Here is a 27,252-nt window from a genome sequence, read left to right on the forward strand (position 1 = left end):
GGTACAGTAATGAACCATGTGCACAGTAAGGCATGAAGGAAGTGAACAGTTCATTGGAGTTTAAGGCATGCAGGAACATTGCTACATTGCTGAAGAAACTTCATCAAGTCCATGCCAGGGATCATGTTACCCAAACAAAAATCTTCGGCATTTTTATGCTGTATTTTACCACCTCCAACTGTATAATAGACAAAAGGCCAAGAAGAGATAAAGGAAAACAGCTGGGGTGGAATAAAAAGCAAGAGTGTTCCATTGCACATGGTGATCATCAGCTGTTTCATAATAAACCATCTTTAAATTGCTTTCTACCTGCTTTGTCTTCTACCATAACATCCTGCAGCTACAATCAAAAATGCAGGTGGAACTGTGTACATAAAACAAAATACTCAAAATGTCGTTTTGTCAGAACTCAGAATAAGGAGAGCTATCAGTAAATGATCTATTCTATGACATTTTTAAATAAAACCAATCAGTTTTATATTTTTAAATTATTTTTCTAAAAGAAAATTAAGATGAGAAAGGTAACTAAAGGCTCCAAAGTACAGCCAAAAATAAAGTAGGAAAATTTTGCAAAATGGAGCGATAAATATGAAGGCCATAATTCTTTCAGTTTTCAGATAACAATCACTTTTGAAACCTCTGTTGTGAAGACCAAAAGAAACACATGCTCAGATGCCTTGGCCACCATTAAAAATTAAACAGTATCCACACAGAGAGAAGGTGGGGGAGGGAAGGGTCTGTACACACCAGTGATTATTAATGCTATACTCTTGCAATCTGAAGCTGTCTTACATTCCTAAATGGGTCACATCACTGTTAAAAAGAATGCTCAGGCTTCTTTTAGAACGCAACAGCTTTACTGAAATATATTTTTACCATATGTTTTAATTAAAAATGTAGGGGTTTCATCCAACTAGGTTTTGAGGACTGTTATATAGGTCAATTTATTAAATCAAAAGCAGCAGAAACAATAAACGCAATATCCATGAAAAGAGAAATTACTTTAATCCTGCATGTTTGAAACTCCCTAAGCTTTTTAATATTTTTTTGGCTGAAATGTTTGCAAGAAAGAAAAAAGGTCACATTAGGCATTCAACACCATCTAAAATGTGGACTAAGAGTGTAGCCAAGATCAAAAAATGGCATAACAAAAAAAACTACTCAAGAGTTGAAAAAAATGCCTTATGGAAAGGGAACATAAAGAGGTCAGTCATTCTCCTTTGCATGTCTACTGGAAGACTGGGAGGTGATTTGAGTATTGTGAGTAAGTGCCTTCCTGGGGAGAAAATAGTGTTTTTTAAAGAGTTCCTTAATTGAGCAGAGAAAGGCATAACGGGGAACATGGGCCAGATATAATCAAGCTTAAAGTTAAGGGATGTTTTTAGCAGAGATGCAATTAATTCTGGAACTGACAGGGAAAACATTGGATTTCCTACCACCTAACTTACTATCAACTGTTGTTTTCTTACCAAGGGTGGATTACTGGGAGAAAACATAAGACATTTTAGGGCTGGGATATAAACAGGACATATAAACATGAACTCAGATTGAGAAAGCACTCAATGATTAAACGATTTCTTAGGAAAGCTGGTGTTGTGGCTCACTGAATACAGATTTACATCCAAAGCATTTGAGCAAAAAGGCAAGGTACAACAGAAGCATCTGCATGCATATATGTAAACATAAAAAATGTTCCGGCTTTCCTTCTGAATTATAAAGAAGGAAATAACATAACCAAACTATTTTTTTTCATTTACACTTGGGGAGTAACTCAGATGTAGAATTTCAGGCTGTAAGTAATCCAGAGCCCACAACTCTACCTCATATCAAAGGATTTTCCTGCTTGAAGTCTTCCTGGTGTCCCCTAGACCTCAGAGTCCCTGTCCTTATGCCATGACCCAATTCCAGACTAGCTCCCACTGAACAGATACCTAGGCTCTGTGTCACGGTGTCTCCTACAAAGATGTGTCAGAGGCAGCATTGCTCCAGCCCATCACGTTTTTCTGACCCAACTTTAAAGGCAAAGAGCCTGACAAGCATGCCCGGTTTTAAAAGGTTCAGCGGGGCTGCTTTGCAGAAGACAGAGTAATCACAGGCAGTGACACTAAAGGAGGGATTCTTTGAATTTTAAGTTTTGCCTCTGAACAATTTCTTTTCTGAACAATTGATCTTGTGTCCCACTTTTGGGTCTTCGGAGGATGAGAGGTATAAACTCCATTTAACACAATCAATAGCAATATTCCCTGACACCATGGAAGCACTATTGTATTTTGGACCATTATGGGGAGATGCAATTGTCAAAATCTAGGCTTTGCTGCCTGTGATAGGGACTCCCTCAGCTGGAGGAAGGCAAATTACTTTCATGTGAGCAGGAAGAGAACAAAAGGAGAAATAATGCTTTGAAACATTCAACAGCTGATTCTTTACAGCCAGATGGAAAGGCTCTGAAAAATACCCCCTCCATTAGTTATTGGTGCTCTCAAAGGATGAGGTTTCACCTGAATGGAAAAATTAATAACTTTTATAGCATATACATTCCAGCAACAAATTAATAACTTGCCAAGAAAGGAATGTGATATTCTACCTGAGTTGTGGCAATGTTTGTTCCATCGGTGACCTCCACAGTCATGTTATACATTGACCTCTGCTCTGCATCCAAGGGCTTTGCAATGACAATCGTGCCCACTCCCTTATAGGCGTCGAAAGAACTATCGTAATTCCCTCCTAATTGTTGCACAAAAACACAATCAAATTAGCCATTTCTTGAAAACTTCCATTGCAAGTTTTCCTAAAAGTGGGAGTGTCTGTTTAGTGTCATCCATCTTAATGGCCTCTCTTAGCACACACAGTACATCTAGTGATACCTCCTTGTTCATAAGTCATTTATATTTCAAAGCACAGTTTGTATATTGAAAAGCAGATATCACTAAAATGCATTGCCAAAAAGAAAGAATAAAAATCTAGCAGTACATTTAAGTAAACTATAGCTGAATCAAATAGAAAAAGAATCAAATGGCTATAAGCCCCTAAGATGTGTGCCCTTGTGGTTTAAATAATGAACAAGAATAATTATCTTTTTGTATAAAAGTAATTTCAAGAAGGTTTTATTCTACAAATTTTATTTTCAGGAAATTCTCACTGATACTTCTGGGTGCAAATAGCATCATCTGAGTTTTTAAAAACTACAATTATAATCAATTTTAAAAATGCAAATAGAGATTTGTTATGTTAATACCAAGGACAATTATAATTACTGGCAGCAAAGGTCAAATCCTTCCAGTGTTTTAAGAACTATTCAAATAGATCTGACAGGATACACAACCTAAATTCTTTCCAGTACAAAAAAACCTCTCACAAAGCACTGTTCTAATACCGACATCCCCTTTTCCTGTCACACACTGAATGCTGTAGCAGTGGGAAAACCCTCCTGAGTACTGAGTGAAAGAAAGAAAAGAAAAAAACTATTAACAAGTAAAATAAGGCTATAAATAATATAACCTCAAATATAATTTCAGATTGAAGGGTTACAAGATTTGTCAGCCACAGCTACAGTTTATAAATTTGAACCACTCATTATTTTCAAAAGCGCAGCACACACTCCCTGCTGATAAGTTGTTTTCTTGCTTACTCATCTATGAAGTGTAATTTAGTATTAGTTGAGTCTGAAATTTTTGGAGGCTAGGGACAGGGAGAGGTGGGACACAACACTGCTGACAGACAAACTCTTAAGCTATATTCATAACACAGCAATTCAATGCCAACCCTGCTCCACAGAGACAAAAAGCCTTTCAAACCCCACTGGTTATGAGACTTATGTAACAGCTGCTGAAAGCTCTTGAGATGAGGTGCACAGGTAGAAAAATACCCATCCCTATTGACTTAGCTCTGGTGAAATATATATAAAGAGAGATATATGTGAATGGCTGGTAGTGTCACAAAATGGCTCTGAAAATTTTAGGGCTGGGGACTGAGTAGAGAAGAGAGGAGTCTTCCATGCTCTCCCATCTGCATGGTTTGCTGAACAGGAACTGGCACTATTCTCAGAAGCAGTCATGCATTTACTGAGAGAATAATGTTTTGGCATTTGAAGAAGCTGAAGATTAGGAGGTAACACAGCAAAATCACAGCCCCTGAATTCCTTAATGTGAAGGAAGCCTCACTTCTACCTCTTGCACAGGCTATTGCAAAGAAAGAGGAAGGTGGAAAAAGCACTGCTCTGTCCATTTTTGCCTTGAAAGACACTTAGAGATGGATAGAAGAAAATGGAAGGAAAAATAATAATGCAGGTGACTGCTGCAGAGGAGAGGAAGTATTGGTGAACCTCTGGCCACTGAAGTGATCCAAATGTAGTAATTTCAGATGTGCCATCAGATTTCCATATGTTGAACAGATGTATGTACATATATACAGGTCTAAGCCTAATAGATGAAGTTGTGGTTTTCCAGGAAAACATTGCCACTGGTCCTGTTGTCATTTACGGCAGCTAGAAACATTGCTTACTCCTTGCCCTCATTCTGCAAGCTGTCCTTGGTATTTAAGCAATAGCAAGGTATTTGGACATTGATTATATTTTCGGTGCTCTTTCTTTTTTTTTAAGTTAGTCTGGAAGAAAAAGTTTCTTTCTCCCAATTAATGTTTTAAATTGATTTACTTGAGAAAAATTGCACCATGAAAACCTCCTTTGAAGAAAAGAGCTTGAGATTCATGCAAGGAAATCTCAGCTGAAATGAAACTAGCCTTGGGACAGTAGGCACTTCACAAAGAGAATGTTTCATACTGATAACCATGAAAACAAAGTGCAAGTCTATACTTTGAGATGCTTAATAACCATCTTAATGAGCAATCAAAAATTATATGCTATCAACTGGCACACACTTCCAAAAAAACCTGCCTTTAAAACTTCCAAGAAGTAACATGGAAGGATTAGCAATAAATGTTTTAAATGACCCTCTGCTGCCTCAGAGCTGGGATTTCAGGGCACCACATAGTCTGCTGCAAATAGACCAACTTCTTCAAGCCACTTCCATTAAGTGAAGCATACTCTTCCCCTAAAAGAAGAACTGAATCCATCATGTGAATTTTTTATACATTATTCACATCTTCCTAAATGGTCTAGTGACAAACAAATTAATCTTGGTTGCAAGCTACCCCAGCCTGTAACTAACCAGGCAATGCAGTTCATTTTACATTGAATCGTTTTCTATTAAACAAGGCAGAAATTGCATCAAACACTGAGGCAGAGATGGATCAGAGAACATCCTGCTGTGAGATTTGTGATTATAATCTATTTTGGAGTGAAACCCTGAATTATTCATGATTCAGTCTTCTACATTTTAACAGACCACGGTCAGATGAAGAACCATGCAGCTGGATGAACTTCTGGGAATACTGCCTGAGATATTGGGTCCTGCCTCTCATCTGCAGTACCAGAGGCAGTCTGCAAATGGTTTGTGCTGCTCCTCAGCCTCTGTATACACTCCAAAGAGGACCTCGTATGATAAATGCTTCTGAAGCTGTACTAAACACTGATGAATTAATGAATGACATAAAAATGCTATAGAAGTTAAACATTTAGAGTCTTAAGTCTGTGCAAGGCCTACTATGAAGTTAAGTCTATGCAAGGCCTATTAGAAGCATCCACAATCACCTTTGAAAGACAGGTGCTGAGTTGCAGAAAGAGAGAGGTATCATTCTCATGTAAAAACAAACAGGAGTCTTCTCTTTAAAACTCTTGCTGCTGGGAATTCCACATGAAACCACTTCCATCCGAAGGTGCCCACGGAGAGGTTGGAGGCTGAGGCCCTAGGAGGTGACAGCTGCAAAGGTGCTGGCTTCTGGAGGCTGTTTCTGAAAGCCTGATGCTGTGTCTGTACCAACCTTTTGGAAGTGAGCTTGTCTGCAGTGCCATAAGCTGCCACAGCATCAGTTTTAACAATTTTACTGTTGTCCATTTAATAGTTTCTTTGATCACAATCTTCAGATGAAAGAGGGCTAAGGATGATGGCATTTTGTTCAGCTGCTCAGTTTTATTAATGTGAATTTTCATTACTCATTCCACTTTCCAGCATTTGGCACATGCTTTCCTTTTTACTGTCTACTAAACCCTGCTTTCAGATACAAGATACGTAGAAGCTGTCTTTGCTAATGTGCTTGCAATTGCATTAGGAAAGAAATATTTCAAATTAAGATAATACATTGCGAGTTCCTCAGGCACTTTGGGAAAATCAGTGACAAAGAAAGCAAGATGATTGCACTGACAATCTGGCTAGACAGGTTGTCCTGAGAAAGCATTTTAATACTGAATAACCCCAGAGAGATGTGGATTAGCTGTTGTCTATGGTATCATTTCAGGCTAAAATGTAATGCTGATACATCTTCAGTACAGTTTAAAGACTTCCCTTAAAATAATCTGATTAGACTGAAGCACTTTGAATAAGATTTTATGAAAAGTCCATATCTGTTTTAAATACTGTGTTTGGATGAGAAGACTTATCATATTGGAATGGTAAAAATTCATCCAGAAAAAAATTCATTCACTTTTTCTCTTCAATTTATTGTTAAGATTCTCAAAATCACCTAATAGATAGTTATGTCTACACTTCAGACACCTAAAGTTAAGTGAGATGATTTCCACCCTTACTTTCTTGAGGTTGATCTTAATGCTTTTGCAAAAGCCCCAGAAGCATTAAATTTTCAGAACTAGTAACTTTTAGAACTAGCAATTTTTAATGTCATCTAAAAGTGTGTTATAGTTTATATATGATTTTCCAATTCCAGCTGCTTTTGGCGCAGCTGTAGAAACAGCCCCTGGTACAAAACATTTTATTAGCTGGCCCTCACTACAACTCTCTAGAAGAGTCATTATTTTCTGTTTAACAGATGGTACAGTACAATTAAGTAAGAGATCTCAGGAAATTGAACGGAGACACGTCTGAGCCAACAGACTCGAAGTTGTGTACTTGGTATAGAGTTGGTTACATTTTCTGTCTGAACCTGGACTTTTACCCTTGTTCTTAGCTTGTTCTTTGGCTTCAGAGTCACTATGAACAATTTTTCTTCTGACAAAAGTCCTGCATACTTTGGAAAGAACTGATTTTCCTTCTTATAAAAAAGATACCTAAAAAACCCCAAACCACTGAACCTTGGGAGGCTAACAAGAGAGGTGCAATGGAAAGGCCAAGGAAAACTTGAACTATCAAAAGGGATTTCTGGGGGTCGGCTGAAAAATTTGCCTAAGGCAAGACACAATCCAGATCTTGCATTCCCACAGGCTGTGGACTCTGCATCTCTGTCCCTTTCTAATTTCAGTGCTGGGATTTTTAATGTTCAAGCATATTCTACTTATATTGCATTTTGCTGCAAGGAGGTAATTTTTTTGGTAGGGCTTTTCCTAGATGTGGTTCCTTTTTGGTACAATGTGGAGCCTCCCCATGTTCTTCTCAGTTGCTGATACACATTTTAAGATGATCATGCTGCTGGGAAAAATAATTTTCTCCTCTGAGAAGAAAACACGTCAGCAAATCTGGAGGATTTGTAGGCAAACAAGTCCCAAATGAGGACCTTTTTCCATATTTTCCAGTGGGACGATCAAAGAGGCTGGGGTTGAATACCACCTCAGAAATATCTGAAGACTGCAGAGAATCAGACTTGTTCAGTCTTAGATGCAAAGATGGATCACACTGAGCTCTGGAGGACATCTCCAATTCAAACACTGCTAAACCTAGCAGGAGTGAGTGGAGAAGGTAGCAAACAGCACACAATATTTTATGTTCAAACTTAATAGAGCCACGATATACGGCTATCCTCACACAAGTCTCATTTGGCCCATCACTCCATTATGGACAAATGGAGAAAAGAAATACAGGAAATGATCTGATTTAGAGAACAGTCCTCTAAACTACGTTTTCTCACTGCAGAGAAGATTCTTACTTATCTTGTCCCAAAAAAGCTGACAGCAGTGAACAGTGATGATAAACGGGACCAATTGCTACAATTGTCACATTGCTCGGGGAAGAGAATCAGAGCAAAACACAGGAAATTAATTCACCCTGAAACTCAGAGGTGAGGCTAAAGTACCTCTAGAATTTTCAGAAAAAGAAGCAAAGCCACAATTTTCATTTCTTTTGTTTCAAAGAAGATGAAATAAACTTAAAGACTGCCTCAAAAACCAAAATTTCAACTACAGATTTTTTTAATCATAACATAATAAATATTAGTAAAATGACAGGCAAATATTTATTCTTTTATGTACTATATCATGCTAAGAAGAAAGTAATGCAGACTCTGAATTTTAGATAAAACTACTGTAAAGAGACTCAAAGCCTTGAGTTTGCTGCTAAGAAAGTGAAAGCAAGGGCATAAAAAGCAAGAAAGAAATCAGGAAAGTATTTTAGATAGCTCTCAGAGAATATTATTCAAAGAAGGCTAGGGAGCTACATGTTTTTGACTTTAATGAAAATTTGCAGCACTATGAATTAAATGGACAATTAACTAAAATTAATAGATATTAAAATTATTGGCACTTAAGCACGCTTGGTAAAAAGTACTGATGTGGTTTCAAAGCTTGGCTGCTGTTATAAAGGCACAGGCTGGGGGAGGAAGCAAAGATAGAGGGAGGACTGTTTGGGAAACCAGAGAGATGTTGTGCAACATGCCACTTAAGCAAAGACTAGCACCATGCAGCTTAGCTCCAGTGTTAAACTAGTCATCCCACCATTCCCATCAGTAACAAAGGAAAAAACAGAAAGGGCTCAATTTACCTGGTACAAATCAAGGTCTCTGACTTATTTGGGAGTTCCCATTGCAAATCAGTTTCTTATTAATGACAAAATAAATTGTAAACTGATACAACTTATGCTTATGTCTTTCACACAGTGGGATGTGCATGAATTGAGAATGGTATTGAATGCAGTCTGAAAAGAGAAACCAGGTATGACATCTCAACTATTCCCAATTAAAGAAACAAACAATCACCCAAGTATCCTGTTCCTCTCCAGTCTGTCAATGGAAGATGACCTTCCTGCCTCTGTGGCATCTTCCTCTCTTGGATCTGATTAACTCAAGTACTTAAACAGCTACCTAAAGTATATATAATTAAAGTGCAAAGTTAGGCAGACAGGACACTATAGCCAAAATTTATCTGCTCTCCCTCTCTTTTTTTTTGTCTGGGAGATAGTGGATGTTATGCATTAAAAAAGAGATCGTCTGGAATTCCAATGCCCATTTATTTTGAAAAGGTCATAAAGATAAAGGTCAAGCAGCAAACTCTATATTAAACCACGTCTCTACATAAGCCTTCAGGGGTTTTGTTGACATTACTGTGAACTATGCACAGAGGTTCAGAATCATGATATACCAGATGGAGCAGGATCAGGTCTGGTTTTACAGCAGCACAGAAACCATCTTGTGCATCAGCAGTCACATACAGCTTTCTATATATGACAATTAACTTCTACAAATAGCCCATGTCTTTCATTGGGCTTTTCAGCACTAGACCTCAATGCAGATGATATCAAGGAACAAAGAAAATAAGTGGGGTTTGACACTGGCTAAAGGCAGAAATGGTTATCTAAATATACAGTGTTCTGTCCATAAAACTCTCAGGATGGATTTTGTCTTCGCTCCTTGTATGCTGTGTGTCTGGAACAACAAGGTCTTCTGCATGCCCAGGATTGCTGGCTATTCCTGTTGCAGAAACTGCTGCTGTTGGGAATGCAATTATTTGTAACAGCAGCAATATTTAATGAAAACATTCATATGGTGGCAGAACCAAAGTGGAAGGTCAGGGTCACAGATTTCTCATTAAATCGAGGAAAGCTCTCTCTCAGTGACCTCTGCAATGATGCAGCGTCTTGCAACTTCAGAAGCTACAGCCTGTAGGGAAACCATTAGAATTGTTTAAAAAGGGAAAATCTTCTAAACCATTTGAACTAGTTTAGGCATAAAGGCCACATTATATGACAGAGGCTAAAATTTCCTAATGTTCTTCCTATCATCATCTCTGTTTGGTAGGCAAAAAAATCAAATACCATTACAAGGTATTGCTTGATTGAAAGTGACTCTTAATAATGAAAAAGAATGTAGCAGAAGAGCAGGGGTTTCCCTCGGGGCAGCATTTTAATGAGAGTTGGTCAAGCTGCCATGGAAAGGACCAGAAGTCCAGCAAAAGGTTCAAATAGGAAAAAACCTGTCAATAACATCAATAAAGATGGATTTGTCTTGGGAGGAAAGGGTCAGTGAGGAAGGGAATGGAAATATAAACATTAGCTTATAAACTGCATGTAGCATACTGAAGCAACCAAGGAAATGGCAGGAAAACTGTAGGAAACATATGCTGTCCTCCCCCAGGGACTAGCAGCAACCTCAAAACATGGTAGTAGCTTTGGGTTTAATTTTAATATGATTGGCACATCAGAAACCATGCTACAAATTCAAAGAGGAAATGGTGCTGCTTCTGTCTTTCATCTGCACAAATTGGCAATAAAAGGTGGATGAAAATGACTCTGACAGACTCTTTCTCCTGTGGTCCTTGTCCTTCCTGTTGGCTAAACCCATCTGCAAATAACTATGTTGAAATGGGAGCCAGGCTCAATCCCTGTAAATAAAGACTGCTGATGCACACTTTCTGCTAAGTCCACAGCAAAGGCTTTTTGTTTCTCTAATCTTTCATATAGCATTTGCTTTATAACCCTTCATTTAAATAACTAGACTTTGTGCAGATGAACTGTTTTACATCCAAAGGTATGCAAACACTACATAGAAGCATCTGCAAATATTAAGAAGCACAATAATTTTCTAGGGGAATTTCTCACTTTTGAGATGTTAAATGAGTTATTTTAAACAACATTAACTGAATCAGCAGCAGAAGCGGGAAAGAAACGCTTAGGAACATTGACTCCCATTTCTTTACTTCAACGAAGTGAGACCCTTTACTCCCTGTAATTTTGGCATTTAATGGCATTTCCCTGTGATTTTAAGACTGCTATGGCTTCTCATCTTTTTACTAAAGATGCTTCTCCCTCCCTATTTTTATAAGCAATTTTATGTAAGGCAATTTTGTGGTTGAAATCTCACATCAAAACACATTTCTCTGTTTCAGCTTGCATTCAAGACAAACTTTTGGTGTCTCCATTTGTAACCCATATGTTGAGGCATCCCATTCTGTTTCACAGTTAAATGGATGGCACTGGACTGTGAAAAGTTTGAATTAATTATTTGTGATAAACTGTGGAAAATCCGTGAATAAAATGATAATAATTGGACACAAATACGGTAAAAGCTGTCATAGAAAGAAATGCAGCACATCCATGTGTCGCATCGCATCCTGTCACAGGCACTTATGAAAGCTGTAATATAAATTGTCTCAAAAAAACTTGAAAAAATAAAAGGCAGCCTGGATAGTTGTATTTTAGCAAATGTGTTTGCACTAAGGGTACCTTCTGTTGAACAGTTCTGCCCACAAGCTGTCTGTAGAATATAGAACATCTCTCGAGCATGCTTGCCACCTTGAAGCAGGGCAGTCGGAAGCAGAAAAAAAAGAACAGAATGCAGAAAAAAAGGTGAAGAAAGAGAGAAATGAGGGACAGCAAGTCTAAGTACCATAAATACATTTAGAAATGAGATTAGCAAAGTATGACAATAGAATTTAAATGACAGACAACATTAAGATTGCAGTAAATAACATAGTACGAAAAAAAACCAATTCAGCCATACAGCGCTTTTTTTTTAAGCTTAGCTAAGGAGTCATAACAAAAGCAGGAATATTATTATTATTACTACTGTTATCACTATATTAAAATAGCATTTTCATTTCATCATTAGGAAAATGGATTTAACTGGGGGTGGGGGGGGGAGGTGGGGAGGCAATTCAGGGTTAGTTTTCTTGCTCTCAAAACTGCACAGCTGAATGCTTTGCTTCTGGGGTGTCCTCCTGGCACCACTGGTTCCTGACTTACCGATGATGTCAAACCAGAGGGGGATGTTGGAGGGCTGCACAGAGACCACCCCCACAATCTCGGTCACTTTGTCGCTCTCCATGATGGTGAAGTTGTAAAAGGGCTCATCAAAAGTCAGGGGCACAGGCGAGGGCGCAGGCTTTTTTATCCACTCGATGTGGAGTCGCGCAGTGGAAGATTTTTGGGGCCGGCCATTGTCCACTGCTTTTATCTGGCAGGCACAAAGAAAAGAGGGCTCAGGCTGAGCATCCCACCTTGGCAGTTCAGAACTAATTCTACTGCAGTGCAACAACTGTTTGGAAAATGGCCTTTGTAACCTTTTATGTAAAATCTCATGAAAAAAAGGACAAGCACTTATTTCTCAATTCTCACTCTTTTTCTTTTTTTTTTTTGCATTATGCTTTGACTTTTAACTGAAAAAGGTGATTTAAAACTGAAATGTTTTATTTAAGAAATGCTGGTGTGAGGCCTCCTGCAGATGCAATTCAAACACTCCCCACACAGATCCTCCTCTCCAGAACCAGCTTCCCTGTCTGATTTCATCTTGCACCTAGTTCCATCTTGTAGCAAAGCTGGAAGCTTTGTAATGACCCTTTGTAAGACCATGTATTTGCAAAACATGCTCACCCAGAGCATGTTTGACTGCTTTCAAGGGGCATCTCTGTTGCAGATAAGTATTCCCTATATTGCCTTCCTCGGGATCTTTAATTGAATTAAGTAAGCTTCAGGTAATTTCCCTCATTCTCCCTCCAAAAAAAAAATAGAATTCAAAATTTTGTCATGTTTTCTTTCTCCTCTCTGTCAAGTTCATTAAGAATTGCTTTGCTTGGTGATATTTCTTTTTATTATAAAGTCTTCTAGAAAGATGGATAGGCTTGATCTTTGTGTGACATGCTTTATGGATTTAGCACAGCGAAGGCAAGATGAGCAGCAAGAAACACTGGGCTTAAGAATAGGCTGAATGCAGGTTACAAAATGGGTGCTTTGGTAGATAACATCAATGTTAACAAAATGTTAATCTTTTTTTAAAAAAAGGTAATGTTTCTGGCTATACAGGTCCACTGGTATAAATATGCCATTAGAATACATTTTAAAAATGGGGAATACTTTATTTTTCTGAGATATCATGCCCTACTTCTTCCCCTGGAAATGTGTTAAGTGTATTTGATACTAACACTCGTCACTCTGCTCCATTCCAGGGGGGCCCTTTGTGAAAAGATACTGAGGGTGTGACGAGCAGTTTCTAGTTAGAAAATATTCAGTTGTTGCATTATAAGAAGGCTCAGATCTCAAACAGGACTTTGAGGTTGCCAGAGGGAAAAGTACTCAGTCACTCGAAGGCTGCTCTACTCTGATTCCTAGGTATTTCTCAACATTTTGTTATTTATTCATTTTCCAACATTATGAAGGCAACCCACTTCTGTAAGATACATCACTTCCAGATGTCAGACCATGGACCTCTGACATTTTTATTTCAGCTCCTTAACTACAACTTGGTGGCTTATTCCTGCACATGAAGAGTGCACATTCTAGTCTTATATGGCTTTTATATCAACTCAACCATATTTTATTCCCCCTTTCTTTCACTTTCACTGTATGGTTAGAGTTCTGAAAGAAGAATTTGACTGAGCTTTCTTTTAACTGAAATTGCTTCCACAACACAGAGAACACAGTACTCCTTCTCTCTTAGATGCAGCCAACTAACTGGGACAGGAGGTGCCCTCTGTAAGGGCAAACAATTGTGTCTACACCAAAGTAAGTACCCTTTTGTAGCTATATCTGCCCAGGCCAACATGATGCAACTTTGGGAGCAGAAAAGTACTTGGTCTTCATTTCTGCATATTCAAGGGAATGGCTTATGCTAACAATTTGCAGGCTGACTTAACGCTCTCAGAATACTTCATGACCTGCAATAGCATGAATGATCTCTCACACTCAATTTTTTGGCAGTAGTTGCATATGAATACTAAATTTCTTAATTTAGGTCTTACATACAGGGCATAAACACAGTTTTATATTCATCTTTATACAGGAGGGCCTATTTCTCAAAAAAAAAAAGAAAAAAGAAGTCAGGCAAATCATGGGTTTGTATGTCAATGAAAGAGTGCTTACTGTTAAGATGTCATAACTCCCTGCCGTGAACTGCTTTCTGGAAGAAACCATCCCTGTTTTGGGATCAATGAAGAACTTCCCATCATCGTTCCCATCCACAATGCTGTACGAGATTTCTGCATTAGGGCCTTCGTCTTTGTCAAAAGCGAAAGCTCTGTAGATGGGCTCCCCTCTTTTCTTGCGGTCCCTCTCCGGCAGCTTGATCTGATAGACTTTCTCTGGGAACTGCGGTTTGTTGTCGTTCTCATCCAGAACTTGCACCACCACCCATACAGAGGATTGCTTGGGAGATGTGCCCCCATCTGAGACAGTTACCTGAAAAACAGCAGGGCAAGTTATTCCCAACAGCTACAGTGGGACTTCAGGAATTGGAGAAAAACATAAAATATAAGGAAATTCCCTGCCTTCCCCAAACTAACCTGCAGTTTGCAACATCTTCTGTGTACACAACACATAGTTACTATAAACATGCTCAGGGCTTAACTCAATTTATCCACAATGGCAAATCCAGGAATTCAGAAGATTTTTTTACTTCTGAGATGAACGTGGAATATGGAACCTGCAGACTAGGAAGCTATTTCTCAAAACATTAAATCCTTTTATCTCAAATTCTGCAGGTTTATCTCAGAAGAGAGAACAGAAATTAACCCATTAATCAGGGATCCCTGCATTTTTTGCATACATGTTTTAAAGTTTCTTCTGTCATGGAAAGAATTTGAAAGATGTATTTCTTCTTAAACCCTAAAAGAACCTCTGCCATTTTTTTCCCATTAATTATTTGGAAATTCTTAAACAACAAAAGGATTTCTGTCAGCTCTTTTCATTCATTACCCAAGATGAGACAGCTCATTAATTCCAAACCTGCTTTATATGATTATAAGGAGCACAGAGAGGCAGGTAACAAAAAATTTCTGCTGCATTGTGTAGAGAGTGCACTGTGCTGCCAGAGACATGTAAGAAATAAAATCTTTGAGATGAAAGTTAATTAGTAATTTAGCTGCAACTTAAACAGAATTACTAATAATTTTCAATCTGAAACACTATGAAAATGAAATGATTCAAGATCAACAAGCCCTCAAGAGATTTAATAATATGCCTTCAAAATGAAATCAATATGTTTCAAACTTCTCCCTCAATATTTCGATTGCATTTTTAATGAGAAAGAAATAAAGCAGAAAGTTATTTTTGTTTGCATGAAAGAAGTTCAAATTTCATTTTCAGCTACATATGGTAACATGCCAAATCCCACAGTAGCAATTTCTGATGATAGTGAGCCAAGATATTACATACCCTTCTCTGCTTATACTGATCACTGCACATCGACTGGTTTACTGGTAACTCAATGTTTTATTTTTCCTTAAAAGTTCCTGTGTTCCCTTGCAAATCCTATAGTCCTGATGTCCAGTCGTTGGGCAAAGTAAAATTTTCTGGGAATAATACCCCATGGCATTTCCCCATCCTTGTGTAAAGTCTAAACTTAGAATAACCCCAGTTTAACACTGAGATCAGCAGAAAAATTGTTTTCTATGAGAAAGGTAAAAGACTTTATCTCTTTCCTGTATTTAACAATGTGTTTAAAAACTGATGCAGTGGAAGGGAGCAGACTGACAGCCTTGGGGACTGAAACAGCTCATTTACAGAAAAGTGAGGAGCATGGCAACATACAGTGGCAATATAAATTCCCCAAAACAGCCCAGAACCCACTTGGAAAGTGGAACCATCCTCCCAACAACACATACCAGTCTCAGGCCTCTTTCTCCCAAGATTGGGGTAGAGTTTCCTAAGTGCTGAGTTGCTTTGGCAGTTAGCAGTTGCTGGGATCACCACTCCTGTGATGGGGACAGCTGTTTGCAGAGTGCTGGATGGGGATGAGACCCATCCTGCAATGTGACATCTGCCAGTCACCAGCACAGGGGTGTGGGAAGAAGACCCACATCATTATCAGTGTGCTGAGCCATCCAGTTCCCACTACCAACACTTTCCAAAACAGCATTTCTAGTGCTGAAAGGCTGTACACACAGCTGTGAATCTGCCTTTCCACACTGTGAGAGCCACACCACCGGGGACCTCAAGCCTCTCCACTTCACTGATGACCCCTTTATTTCTGTTCTACTCTGTTGCAACTGGCCAAGCTCTAGGCAAGACCACAAGTTAACAAAGGAAACCTTTTTTGGGTTTCTCCATAGATAAAATAACCATTGATGACAAGCAGTACAGGTTGTATTGCATAGAAACAGAGACACACAAACTCAAACTCAAAAAATATCAACAAAATGCTTTTTTAGTATTAAAAAATACTAGCAAGATTCTAGAAATTCTTGTTCTCTGAACATAAACAATTTTTTTTTTGTTTTAAGACATTTTCTTCAGCCTGCTAGCAGTAATCAACAAAAAAGGTGTGTGAGTGAGATAAAGAGTTTACAACCAGCTATGTCAATAAAATCTATGAAAACCACAGTGGCATAAACAGTCAAAAAACAACTATGATGAAAAAACCCTACCTGAGTCAAAAAATTGTTCAAGAAGTGAAGCATCCTTCTGTCTTACCAGTACATTCTCACAGTTTGTCACGTTACTGCTGAAATCTTGACTAGCATGGTGCTGTGGCAGCAAATGTTTGCATGCATTTGTTTGTTTTGTAAGCCCAAACTTGGAGGGACTCTATTTGGTAACAGAAATGTTGCACTGGAAATATTTGCTGACAGCTAACAGGAAAGAGTAATGGCAGTAACACAAAATGACAGCTAATTAATAAAAAATAATCAAAAATGGCCTGAAGTTAGTAAGTTCTACTTGGGCTAAAACTTTACATCCCTGGAGAGGAAAATGTTAGGCACCAGCTAAGCCTTTTTCTCTGCAGTGACGCTCAAAACTTATCAAAATTACAGGATGAAGCTCCACTCAAAAAGCTCTGAGTGCCAGACAGAGGAGCTGAAGTTCTCTCTTTGCAAGCATGTAAATTAATTAAGCCTCCCTCACACCAGTGATGTGATTATTTCCCCAACTGTAAACCTGCATCTTGACCGATCCCTTTTCTGCGCTCCATCATCCTGACCCCAGCCTGGCTATTCAGGTTCCAGCCATAAACAAGGTAAAAGAGCTGCAAAAATTTCCTCTGCCCCTACAGAAAAAAACCCACCATGACAACACATTAAAACAAACCAAGAAATTGCTGCCAGTTCAGAACTGTTCCCAGACAAAACCAGGGAGAAGCAGAGAGATCATTCAGCACATCACTCTGCAAATACCATTTCCATCAGGACACAGCATCACACCAGTACTTAGGGGCCCCTCTAACCAAGGCAATTTCAATTCAAACGTAACCACAGTTCTTAGCTAAACCCTTGAACAGCTGGAAATTACAGTAAAAAGTAACCAGGGAGGGGAGGGAGGTTAGGATATTCATAGGACAAAGTTAATTCACAGCTGCTATCTCTGGAAATGCAAAAGGCAGATGTGCAAGGCACAGGAGAGCTTGCAGGAGAGAAGCTGTAATTTAGGACCAGTGAGGTTCTTTTGTTTAGAAACCTGTAGGTAGCATGGTAGGAAAAAGAACACAGAGACGAAAGGTAATGCAGAAGAATGACATCTGAGTGACATCTGTCATTCATCTGTCAGTCTGAGACAGACTGTCTCAATACATGCTTGTCAAAGTTTGCCACAGAAAACCCAACAAGAGTTGACTCTCACAGTAATCAGTATGGGAAAAGGGCAAGGACAAAATCACAGGTTTCCCAGCAGAGATAGGGAACAGCTGCTTGGTCAGCATGTGCTTTCCTAAACAGTGAACACCTTCTCCTGTCTGTGTGATGAGTCTGGTATCCAGATCCAACTGCTGCAGACGAGCTGCTGCTTGACCATGTGCAGCTGAGATGGACCAGGACAGCGCCTGTCCCCTCTGCTGCACTGGTTAGATATTGCTGCTCATGCTGTGTCAGGACAGCCTAAACAGAGAACATAACCTCCCAAAGCTGGGATACAGCCATGAAAGCAGCTGAATTTGCACTCTCTGACTAATCAGACAAAGGGCTGATCTATTCAGTAAGGGTGGAATGTCTTAAAAAGAATATGATTACAGATTTAAAAGGGCCTGAATGCAACAGACAACAAAATTAATACGAACTATTATATATTTTCATGGTGAAATCCTAAGCTTCGTGGCTGTTTTCTCACAACCAGTTCCACTACAGTTTTCTCCACAAAATGAGCATTTTCCTCTAGGAATCTGTATCTACCCATTGGCTTTAATGCTTATGAGTTAACAGAAATATGTCTGTCAATACACATACAGATACTGGTTACCTGGGAATTTCTTTGCTGAAGTAACAACAGTCACACCTCCCTTACAATGTTTCCTTTAGCTGGATGGACCAGGACAAGGCCTCCTCAAATTCCCTCTACTTCTATCAGATATGTATTTTTTGAGAAAAATGCATTAAAATATCTCCTTCTGCAGCATATGACAAATTCCGTGTAACAACAGAACTCTCTCTCCAAGTAAAACAATTTCCACTTCTTCTGCAGGATCTACTTCAGCAGGTTTGGTCTATAGGCATTAACACTCCCTTCCCTACAGGACTGAGAGATATTGATGTTTATGTTCCTGTCCACAGAACAACTACAAAGGGATTTCCATAGAAGTGAACCTTCTCAGTGAAAATGAAGACTGACAGTGAATGTTAACATACCACAGCTGGAATGTTAGATGTGAGAAGTTCTTCTTTTCATGACTATGGAGAAGGCATGGAGGAGACCTCTACTGTGGAAGTATTGCCTAATAATCCAGCCTAATCCAGCCTAGCAGAGCTCAGCAATGGTCACAAAAGGAATTTTGCCTCGAGACAGTCACTCCTCCTATGAGTCAGACTGTGACACTTAATTGGAGAAGGTGTAGTTCTTGAATCTTTCAGAATACAGATACAACTGTGAGGACCACCCTCCTGAATTAAGAGTACTATATGGAGTCTCATTAACAAAAGCTCATGACTTCCAAGGTAATTATTAACTCAGCTGGAGGGAGTAGCTAGCAGGGATGTTACTTCAACAAGTAAAAGACAATTAGCAGGTGTTTAATGTGAGTCATCATCTCAAGCCTTGAGAAGAACAAGTATCTTCTTCCATATCATTCCTTGGCTGGAAGAAGTACATAGCCTACCCAATATTTAAGTTACGAGAAACTGTCACATCACTGTCATTAGCATTGCAAAAAGCTGAAGATGCCATATTTGCTTGTTTATTTTTTTAGTGTGATAACTGCTTAATGCAAAATGAAGTGAGCCGAGATGCTTGTGCCTCATCAAAGGAGCATGCACAAGGAGGTTTTCAGGTAAAAGTCTCTCCCTTCCCCTACCAAGAAATGCTAATTTTGCTTCAGAAAACCTTAGAAAAGAGAATCTGGTTGAGCTACTGAAGGCAGAAAAATGATCAAAGGGAGCGGGAGAGTTAAGGCATCCCCCCGCTGTTAGTGACTAATGGGTTTGTTTCTTCTGCCAGTGTGTAAACGAGCTGCAATACCTATTGTAAGTCTCTGGAATTCAGCCCGAGTAGGAGAAGTGAAAGATTATAAAGGAGAGCTCATCGAGGGATGAATACAACTTTAAAGTCAAACGCACTGAATTACTATCTCTGCCGACTTCAGAGAGAGACTAAACTCGTGGCTAAATTCTTACAAGGAAATATTCTTCTGAAATGCATGCTGTTACTGAACTATATGTCAGATTATTGCTACAAAGTGAAGGCAATGTAGCTCAAAGATATACAGAATATGAGAGAAAAATAAATGTACTTTTTCTTTTATTTTTTCTTCAAAACGAACACTGAGTTAGCTGTAGCAAACTAGATACTTTATCTTTCTAATCCCTTATCTAGCAACTGTGGGAAAGAAATGGGTAAGTGCTTATTTCACTTATTATAATAGGATGTGGTGCTGTCCCAAAAGACAAATTATAATTCTTGTCCAAAAGAGTTCCAATCATATCAATATGATCCATCTTTTCTTTGCTAATCTGGGAAATCTTTGTTTGTAAAAAAAACTACTACATTCACTCTGGCCAGGTATGAGAAATAAATAATTTAGAGTACATTTTAAATAGAGATTATTACTGACATAAACACTCTAGGTGTTTGATTAGGAATGTCAATGGCTTCCAGCCACACTCAAGCTAGAAAACGATGCATAATGGTCTGTTAAACCATTTGAGAATTAACGATGACATCAGGTAATTTCAGTGCTGTATTGCCAAAAGACAGGAAGAAAGGAAGGAAGGCAGGCTTTTTCATTTGGAGTTAAATGCTCCCTGTAGTATTTGCAAACCTAAATATTAGAAGAGTGTACTGAAGAAAGCCTTAGAGGCTTCAAATCTTAACTTTTGTCAGACTCAGAATGCTGAGACCAGTAGATGGTAACCAAAGGACCTGGAAGAATGCAGTATCAGAATGGGTGATTTACAAGTCCAAAACACTACTACTACATCTATTACATTTATCCCGTGTCACACTTTATTCTACAAGCTTTTTGGAAACAGAAACAGTAAACAAGTCCTTGTAAAGAAACTAAAGACTTGTATTTCAGATTTAGCAGCAATAAAAGGAAGAATGTGCATAGCTCTTGACAGCGACTCTCTAAAAGAAAAATAGCACTGTTTTCCACAAGCATTGCTTTTAAAGTTCATTAGAGTTTGGAGATCCTGACAACCATTGTGCATCAGCCTTTATTTACAGTGTTCTTCAATTAATACATGCTAAATGCAGAACAAACCATTACTCCATTCGATTCCCAGAAAACAGAGCAGACTGTCATGTGTTAAAGGAAACTCTTCCAGGCAGCCTCAGAAAGCACCTTCCCCTTCCTTTCCCTGAGTAAAAAGATAATCCTTAGGAATGTTGAGCTCATAATTTGCATTTGATGAAATGTAGATTAAACTTTGTCCAGAAGTGACTCTAAGGCAGTCACTTTCCAGAAGTCCAGAAGTGCCTCTTACTTCCACCAGTGGAATTAAATACAGAAAACCTTTAACCTTTATTCTATTGCCTAACTGTAGTATACAGGCACCTAAGATTCAGCAGAAATCCTCTGGTAAGGAAAAGCACTGCTCAACCAGGACTTTTTCTGACCTTATAGGTAATAACAGCACCTTGAAACTACACATATCATATCCCATTGTGAGCAGTTTGCAAAGTTTGCAACAAGAAGATTGGAAAATTTGAGATGATCACAGTAAGAACATCAACCTCAGTCTCCAAACAATTGTAAAAGTCTTTTGTGTACATTATGAGCTTCCTCTTTGCTCATGAGGCTACAGTAATGAGTCTTGCTAAATATATAATGAAGAAAGGCTTGAAAAGCAGAAGAATACACTCCAAAGTGTCCCCTGATAATACCTGTCGAACAACATTTACTCACCGTCAGACTGGCACCTTACAAACAAGATAAAGTATGATATGCAATTGCTTAAAAATGATTTCTTTAGGCAAATGAAACCTCTTGAGAAACAACCTATCACTAAACAGAAGTATAACTACCCTTAAATGACAAAGAAGATAAAAGTTGCCTATTGATCTTCACAGTAAACTTTGAAGAAGGTGTTTAGCTCCTGCTGAAAGTGAAGATTACAATCTGAGAGTTTTGTGAACAGAAAATTAGTAGTCAAATGTGAGAATATTTCACTTCAAGCAGATTTAAATAACATAAAGCTTGCAAATCAAGATATGCATGCAGTTTAATGTTAGTAGTACTCTCTATGTCAATTTTAATCTGATTCATACCTCAATATCTACTTCAGCCATTTGTGGATTTTGCTTTTCTTGTGAAAAGAAACACCTGTGATTAAATATTGATAAGTTCCTCTCTATAAGATCTACCTCTACAGATAATGCCCTTCTCCAAAAATCTTATCTTAGCACTCAGGAAATACAGTAGCTCTCAGTTTTTGTGCTTCAAAAGAGGTGTGCATCAACTTGCAAGCTCACCACACTGCTGTTTTTGCAAAGATTCAATTACTCTTCATTTTCTATCCACAAATGTTACTTGATTCTCATATTCACTATAAGAAGGAACCAAACACCTTCTTTAGTTTCCCCAAAATAATGAAGATTGTTACACATCTCCAAACTTCCATTTTTTTCATACTAGACCAGTCAATATGTGTAATCATGTAAGAAAACCATTCTGGCTATTAATAAAGACAGAATATGTTATCCATGATTCCAAGATATTTCCCTACTATAAATAATTTATAACTATAAACAGTTATAACTATCAACAGCTCAAAAAATACGTGCTGATTTATTGCCAAGAATCAATCAAGCTATAGTACTAGTCACCATGGAGTTAACTAATCAACAGTATTTACTTTACATCCTTGTTTGGGTGTGCAGCCGTGCCAGTTTGTAGCACAGATCCCCAGACACCAAAACTGACTGGGAATTAACTCCCAGCTCCTTTAGCAGGAACTCTTGAATTCAGAGCAGGTGTGGGGCAATAGCCCTCCATCTGTCTGGCACTAAGGCAGCAGCACTGCTTCATGCTAATGTGGTACAAGCTGCTGAAGGTCCTCTAGGAGAAGGCATAGTGTGAAAGAGCTTGCTCTGTACACCCTTAAAAATATTGTGGCAGAAGCTTCTGTTGCAATAAAGCAATAACTTCAACTGAGACTTTCAGTCTTCAAAGGGAATAATCATCTTGTGTCCCAAACTGTAATATAAAAACCTACTTCTAAACAATTTTTGTCTTAGTGACATCCACTGCCCTCTGATGTTGGATGAAACATCCTCAGGTGAGGCTCTGTGATGGTCAGTTTCAAAACAATATTGCTGTTCCTGAGGAGGTAAAAATCTTTATTTGGCCAGCAATGAGAGGAAAGATATACACAGTAGTTCCTTAGATTTATTTACTTTATAGGAACACTGCATATACTGCATATATTATTTATTTACTTTATAGGAAAACTTTATAGCAACACTCCAAATTCTATGCTTCTATATAAAGCAGAACCAGGGATTTTCAAAAGAAAGGCAGTAGTTTCATTTTTTTTCCCCTCAGCAGCACTTGGTTATACTAACAGGAGATGACACCACCTTGTCTCTGGCCAAAAATCAAATTAAGACGAATCCAGCCCCATCTCCAGCTCCTCCTCCAGACGTTCCTCCCCTGTCACACATTTGCAGCCACCTCCACCCACCAATAAACTGTTTGTGCATGTGTGCTACAAACAGGGCTACAGAAATAATCAGGGTTTAAAATGAACTGCCAGAAGAAAAAAAATCCCCCCAAAAGGCAGATAGCAGTGAGCAATGGCAATGAGAGAGCAAAAGGAGGAGAGGCAGGCCAGCTCCCCAGTTCAGGCTGGGGCAAGTTTACTAAGATGTTTGGTCACTGAAGAACATGCATTGTCCAACTGCAATTTTGGTGATTAATTCTACAATTTTACAACAGATAGAAACTTAGAGTTCACCCCCCCAAACCTCCCTCCCCAAAAAATCTCTAACTTTGAACTCATCACTTATCAACAAGCCTTTGATCAATACCAAAGCAGGCAAAGCCAAAACCATTAATGTTAATGTAAAAAGCCTTTGTGTCCCATCAGTAATGCTGAAAATACCCAATTTTCACCTTACACTGTTTTTCCACAATATGCAAGAAATGAGTGCTCTCCATCCACACATACAGGTAAAAGGTTTCAAAGACAGCTGACAGACTGATGAGCAGCCTCTGACATTTGAATGCAATTTAGTTTTTTCTCAGTGAAAATGAAGCTTCCAGTTTTATGTTCAAAATAAAGCTTATGGGTTAGAAAACTGATAAATAAAAAATTGATTTTGTAGCTGGGTAGAAAATGTATAAATCAGACTTTTAAGCGATACAGGCTTTTCCCAATTTTTGAATATCCTTTAGAGACATTTTAAATTGCAAAAAGCAAAAATGTATGGTTTAGGCCTCAGAAATTTATCTGCATTTACTGAATAGTCACCCAGGAAGATTGCAGTGACTGTTTTCATTAATAAAAAAGGAAAAAAAAAAAAGAAGATATGATTTTTTTTTGTGATATTCAAGTTGACAGTCATTTCTTTGGTTATCAAGGAGGTGCAAAGTAAAATTTTAATCAAATTAGAAGAAATTTTAATCACATCATAGCAATTATTCATGCATATTTGAATAAAGTAATTTTTGGAGTCAGATGAGGATTTCATCCTAAAATATCTTACAAAATAGTATAAAAATTCTCAGAAAATCAGTATGAAAAGTAATTAAAATAAGGTGAAGGAGATAAGCATGAATAAGGAGCCTTGTTGTTGGGGTTCTTCCCAAGGCAGATTTTTTAAATCACAGTATCATCCTCCTTTTGTCAGACCAGGTTAAAGTAAATCACATCAATAGTTGTTTTGACTTTATTAATAAAAAGTTTTACTTGACTTCTTGATGCCTACTTCACAACTTTCTGTTACAAATCAATTTTGGAAAGATAAAAGGCATTAATTGGGCCATATTTAATCACACTTTCATCTAACAGGCAACACAGACAAGCCTTATTATCTCAACCTCTACTTGTCTTTGATTTTATATGTCCTGTAAATATCTAACTAGCTAATTTATATTGCCATGGGGTCAAATTTACAAGCTGGTTGAGAATCAATCAGCATGGGGAAAAAAAATGAAGATTCCAATTTTGAAGTAAAACTCATTCTTGGACCTATCACCTTTTTTACATTTTCCACATTGATTTCGCAGCTTGGAAAACTCAACCTGGAAAGTGGGCTCAGATGTTGTGTCCAGTACAAAGATGTGAAACTGAAGTTCAGGAAACTGTTCTGGTGATCAAGAATGAGAGCTATCATCCCCTTCCCTCATGGGTGCAGCAGGACTCTGTTTCACCAGACACAGTACAAACCTTGCTCTTTCTCACTAGACAAGACTGACACGAGCTAAGCGTACCTTTAGGGTCAGGTTTACTGTAATCCCCTTTTTCACTAAGTCAGTTTAGCTCTTTTCTCAGCTCTGCTGAATCTCTAAAAATCACCACAATCTCCTGAGAATAGTCTCAGCCTCCCCAGCCATGCTGGGGACAGTAGGGTACACAGATACTGCACAACTGGAGACAGAGCTAGTGTAAAGACAAAAATCACCCTCATGCTGTCTGAGCAGCCAAATAAGTACAGACACCTTCTTGGTAGGGAAGCACTGGCCAGCTGTGAAACCCTCAGACTTGGAAATCAATGGGAATTTTCCCATTGACTTTGGTGAGAATGGGGTGGCATCCAGAGCTCAACAACCTCAGTTCAGTTGTTTTAATTCTCACTGAGCTTTTGCCCAGCCCTGGGCTTCAGGATGAGTACCCAAAAGCTGTGAGGGTACTCATCCTGAAGTACTCAGCTAAAGCGTAGGGAAGGTGTGCACCACTGCAGCATCACCACTGCATGCCTGATAAGTGACTGGCAACAATCTTATTTAGCACCCAGGCAAATGTGGGATTTCCTTTTTGCTTTAAAGAAACAGCAATTTCATATGCAATTATTTTCTTCAGCACGATTTTTTTCCCCTGTTCAATCTGTCACACACATAGCCAGTGATCCTGTGAACAGCGATGTACACGAAAAATTTTCAGAATGTGTCAAGACCATACTGCCAACATAAATAACTAGGTGTGTGTATGGGAACAAAGTCATTTTGGGGTAACGATACAACAGGAAAAGCTGTCCCCAAGTTATAATATCCCAAATGTGTTGAAAAGAAAAAATCCTGTCCCAAAACCTTAATTTCCCAGAGTAACACTTGGAACACATTAAAATGTTCAGGTTATTAATATTAATTAATCAATTAATATTATTATAATTAATTAATTGCATAGTGCCTGGAGTCCTGGAAAGGGAACTTTATGTGTTGTAATAATAATAAGATGGTATTCCACTCCTGCAGTGCGGGAGGAATTTTAAAAGATAGCAACTTTTAAAATATTCTTAGCACTTCAATTCTTCTGCAGAATTAGTCTTTAACATGCATTTGGGTTTTGTAGCCACAGGATGGCATTCACTGCTGTGCAAAGGGTCAAGAAAACGTAAAATGTAAGTAGAGCTCAGGAAGCATACTTTTTATCTGCAGAAAGGAAATATTTCATCAAGAATGATTAATATAAATTTACTGCTTTCTACTGATGACAGCCATTGATTCAAGAATGTAATAAAGAAATCTTAACATGCATAGCCCTTAAGGTTCATTTTCTTACTGCATGGGTACCATGGCCCTCAACAGATAGGTATCTTGCCTGACGCCAGTAAGCTGTGACACTCTAAAAATACAGAGCAGCAATTCCAGCCTGGGACACCAGCAACTGTTTAGAACACCTCAGTTTCACTTCCATGGTTTATGGAGTCAAAGTCACTCTTTATTGGATTTATACAGGCTCATAATTTACTGCTTATTTTCCCATTAGGGCAGTGTGTGGGGTAGGTGTTGACACAGCATACCAACGGGAGGACAGCTGGACCGAACGGATGGCCAAGGTGACCGATAATTGGACTGCAAATGTCAGAGAGTGGGGTTGAAAAGACAGGTATATCAACCCACACATACTTTTCCCAGTTGTGAAATGAAAATTAAGAGCAGGGACAATCAGCTACTAGTAGTTACAATTTATAGAACTGAGTTTGAAGTCAGTGGGAAGCAGCGCCCAATTAACGGCAGCAGAGGCGTCTAAAGCCACTGGTGAAACGACTGGATTTGGAGTGATAAGCAGGAATGTCAGATGGAGACACAACCAAGTAATGCTATTAACCTTTGTGAGATTGCCTCCCTGATAATGTGGTCTGGGGGACAATAAAACACTGCATGAGACAATATGCCCAATTTGGGAGTGCAGGACTGATATATGGGAGAAGGTGGTGAATTTCCCTGGACTCATTTTATGGGCCTCCAATTAGCCTTCACTAGGTGAAGGGAGCAAAAGGAGGAAGCAGAAAGAAGGAACCTCTAATGAGTTGCTTTGTTGCCTTTTAGCAGAAAAGATTGAAAAAGTAAAGTTTCAGGAGCTGCTTTGCTTTTGAGACTGTCCCAGGAGGTGTTAAAGGGGCAGGGTATAGAAATAGCCATGTTGGAAATAGCTGCGAGGAAGCTCCTGATTTATGGGAGGTCTTGAACAGCAGAAGTACATCCTGTCAGGAGCAGTGCAGGAGGTGTGATCCCTTGGCACAGGCA

General features: G+C 38.6%; 1 protein-coding gene across 10 annotated transcripts in view; it reads right to left on the minus strand.

Moving 5' to 3' along the window:
* The window catches only part of FAT3 (FAT atypical cadherin 3), a 403,498-nt gene that overhangs the window by 94,281 nt on the left and 281,965 nt on the right, over positions 1-27,252 (minus strand). For 8 of the 10 annotated variants that reach the window (XM_071432782.1, XM_071432787.1, XM_071432786.1 and 5 more), the window contains exons 5-8: positions 14,067-14,381; positions 11,955-12,165; positions 11,436-11,504; positions 2,585-2,724 (exon numbers count right to left, since the gene is read on the minus strand). In XM_071432782.1, the coding sequence (XP_071288883.1) occupies positions 2,585-2,724; positions 11,436-11,504; positions 11,955-12,165; positions 14,067-14,381 (735 nt within the window). The remainder of the gene's footprint in view (positions 1-2,584; positions 2,725-11,435; positions 11,505-11,954; positions 12,166-14,066; positions 14,382-27,252) is intronic. The other 2 variants (XM_071432789.1, XM_071432785.1) reach the window with 1 other exon arrangement.

Source organism: Agelaius tricolor, unplaced genomic scaffold (assembly GCF_023055355.1).
Source record: "Agelaius tricolor isolate 1412-34295 unplaced genomic scaffold, bAgeTri1.0.p SCAF_9, whole genome shotgun sequence".
In the NCBI taxonomy this organism is placed as follows: domain Eukaryota; kingdom Metazoa; phylum Chordata; class Aves; order Passeriformes; family Icteridae; genus Agelaius; species Agelaius tricolor.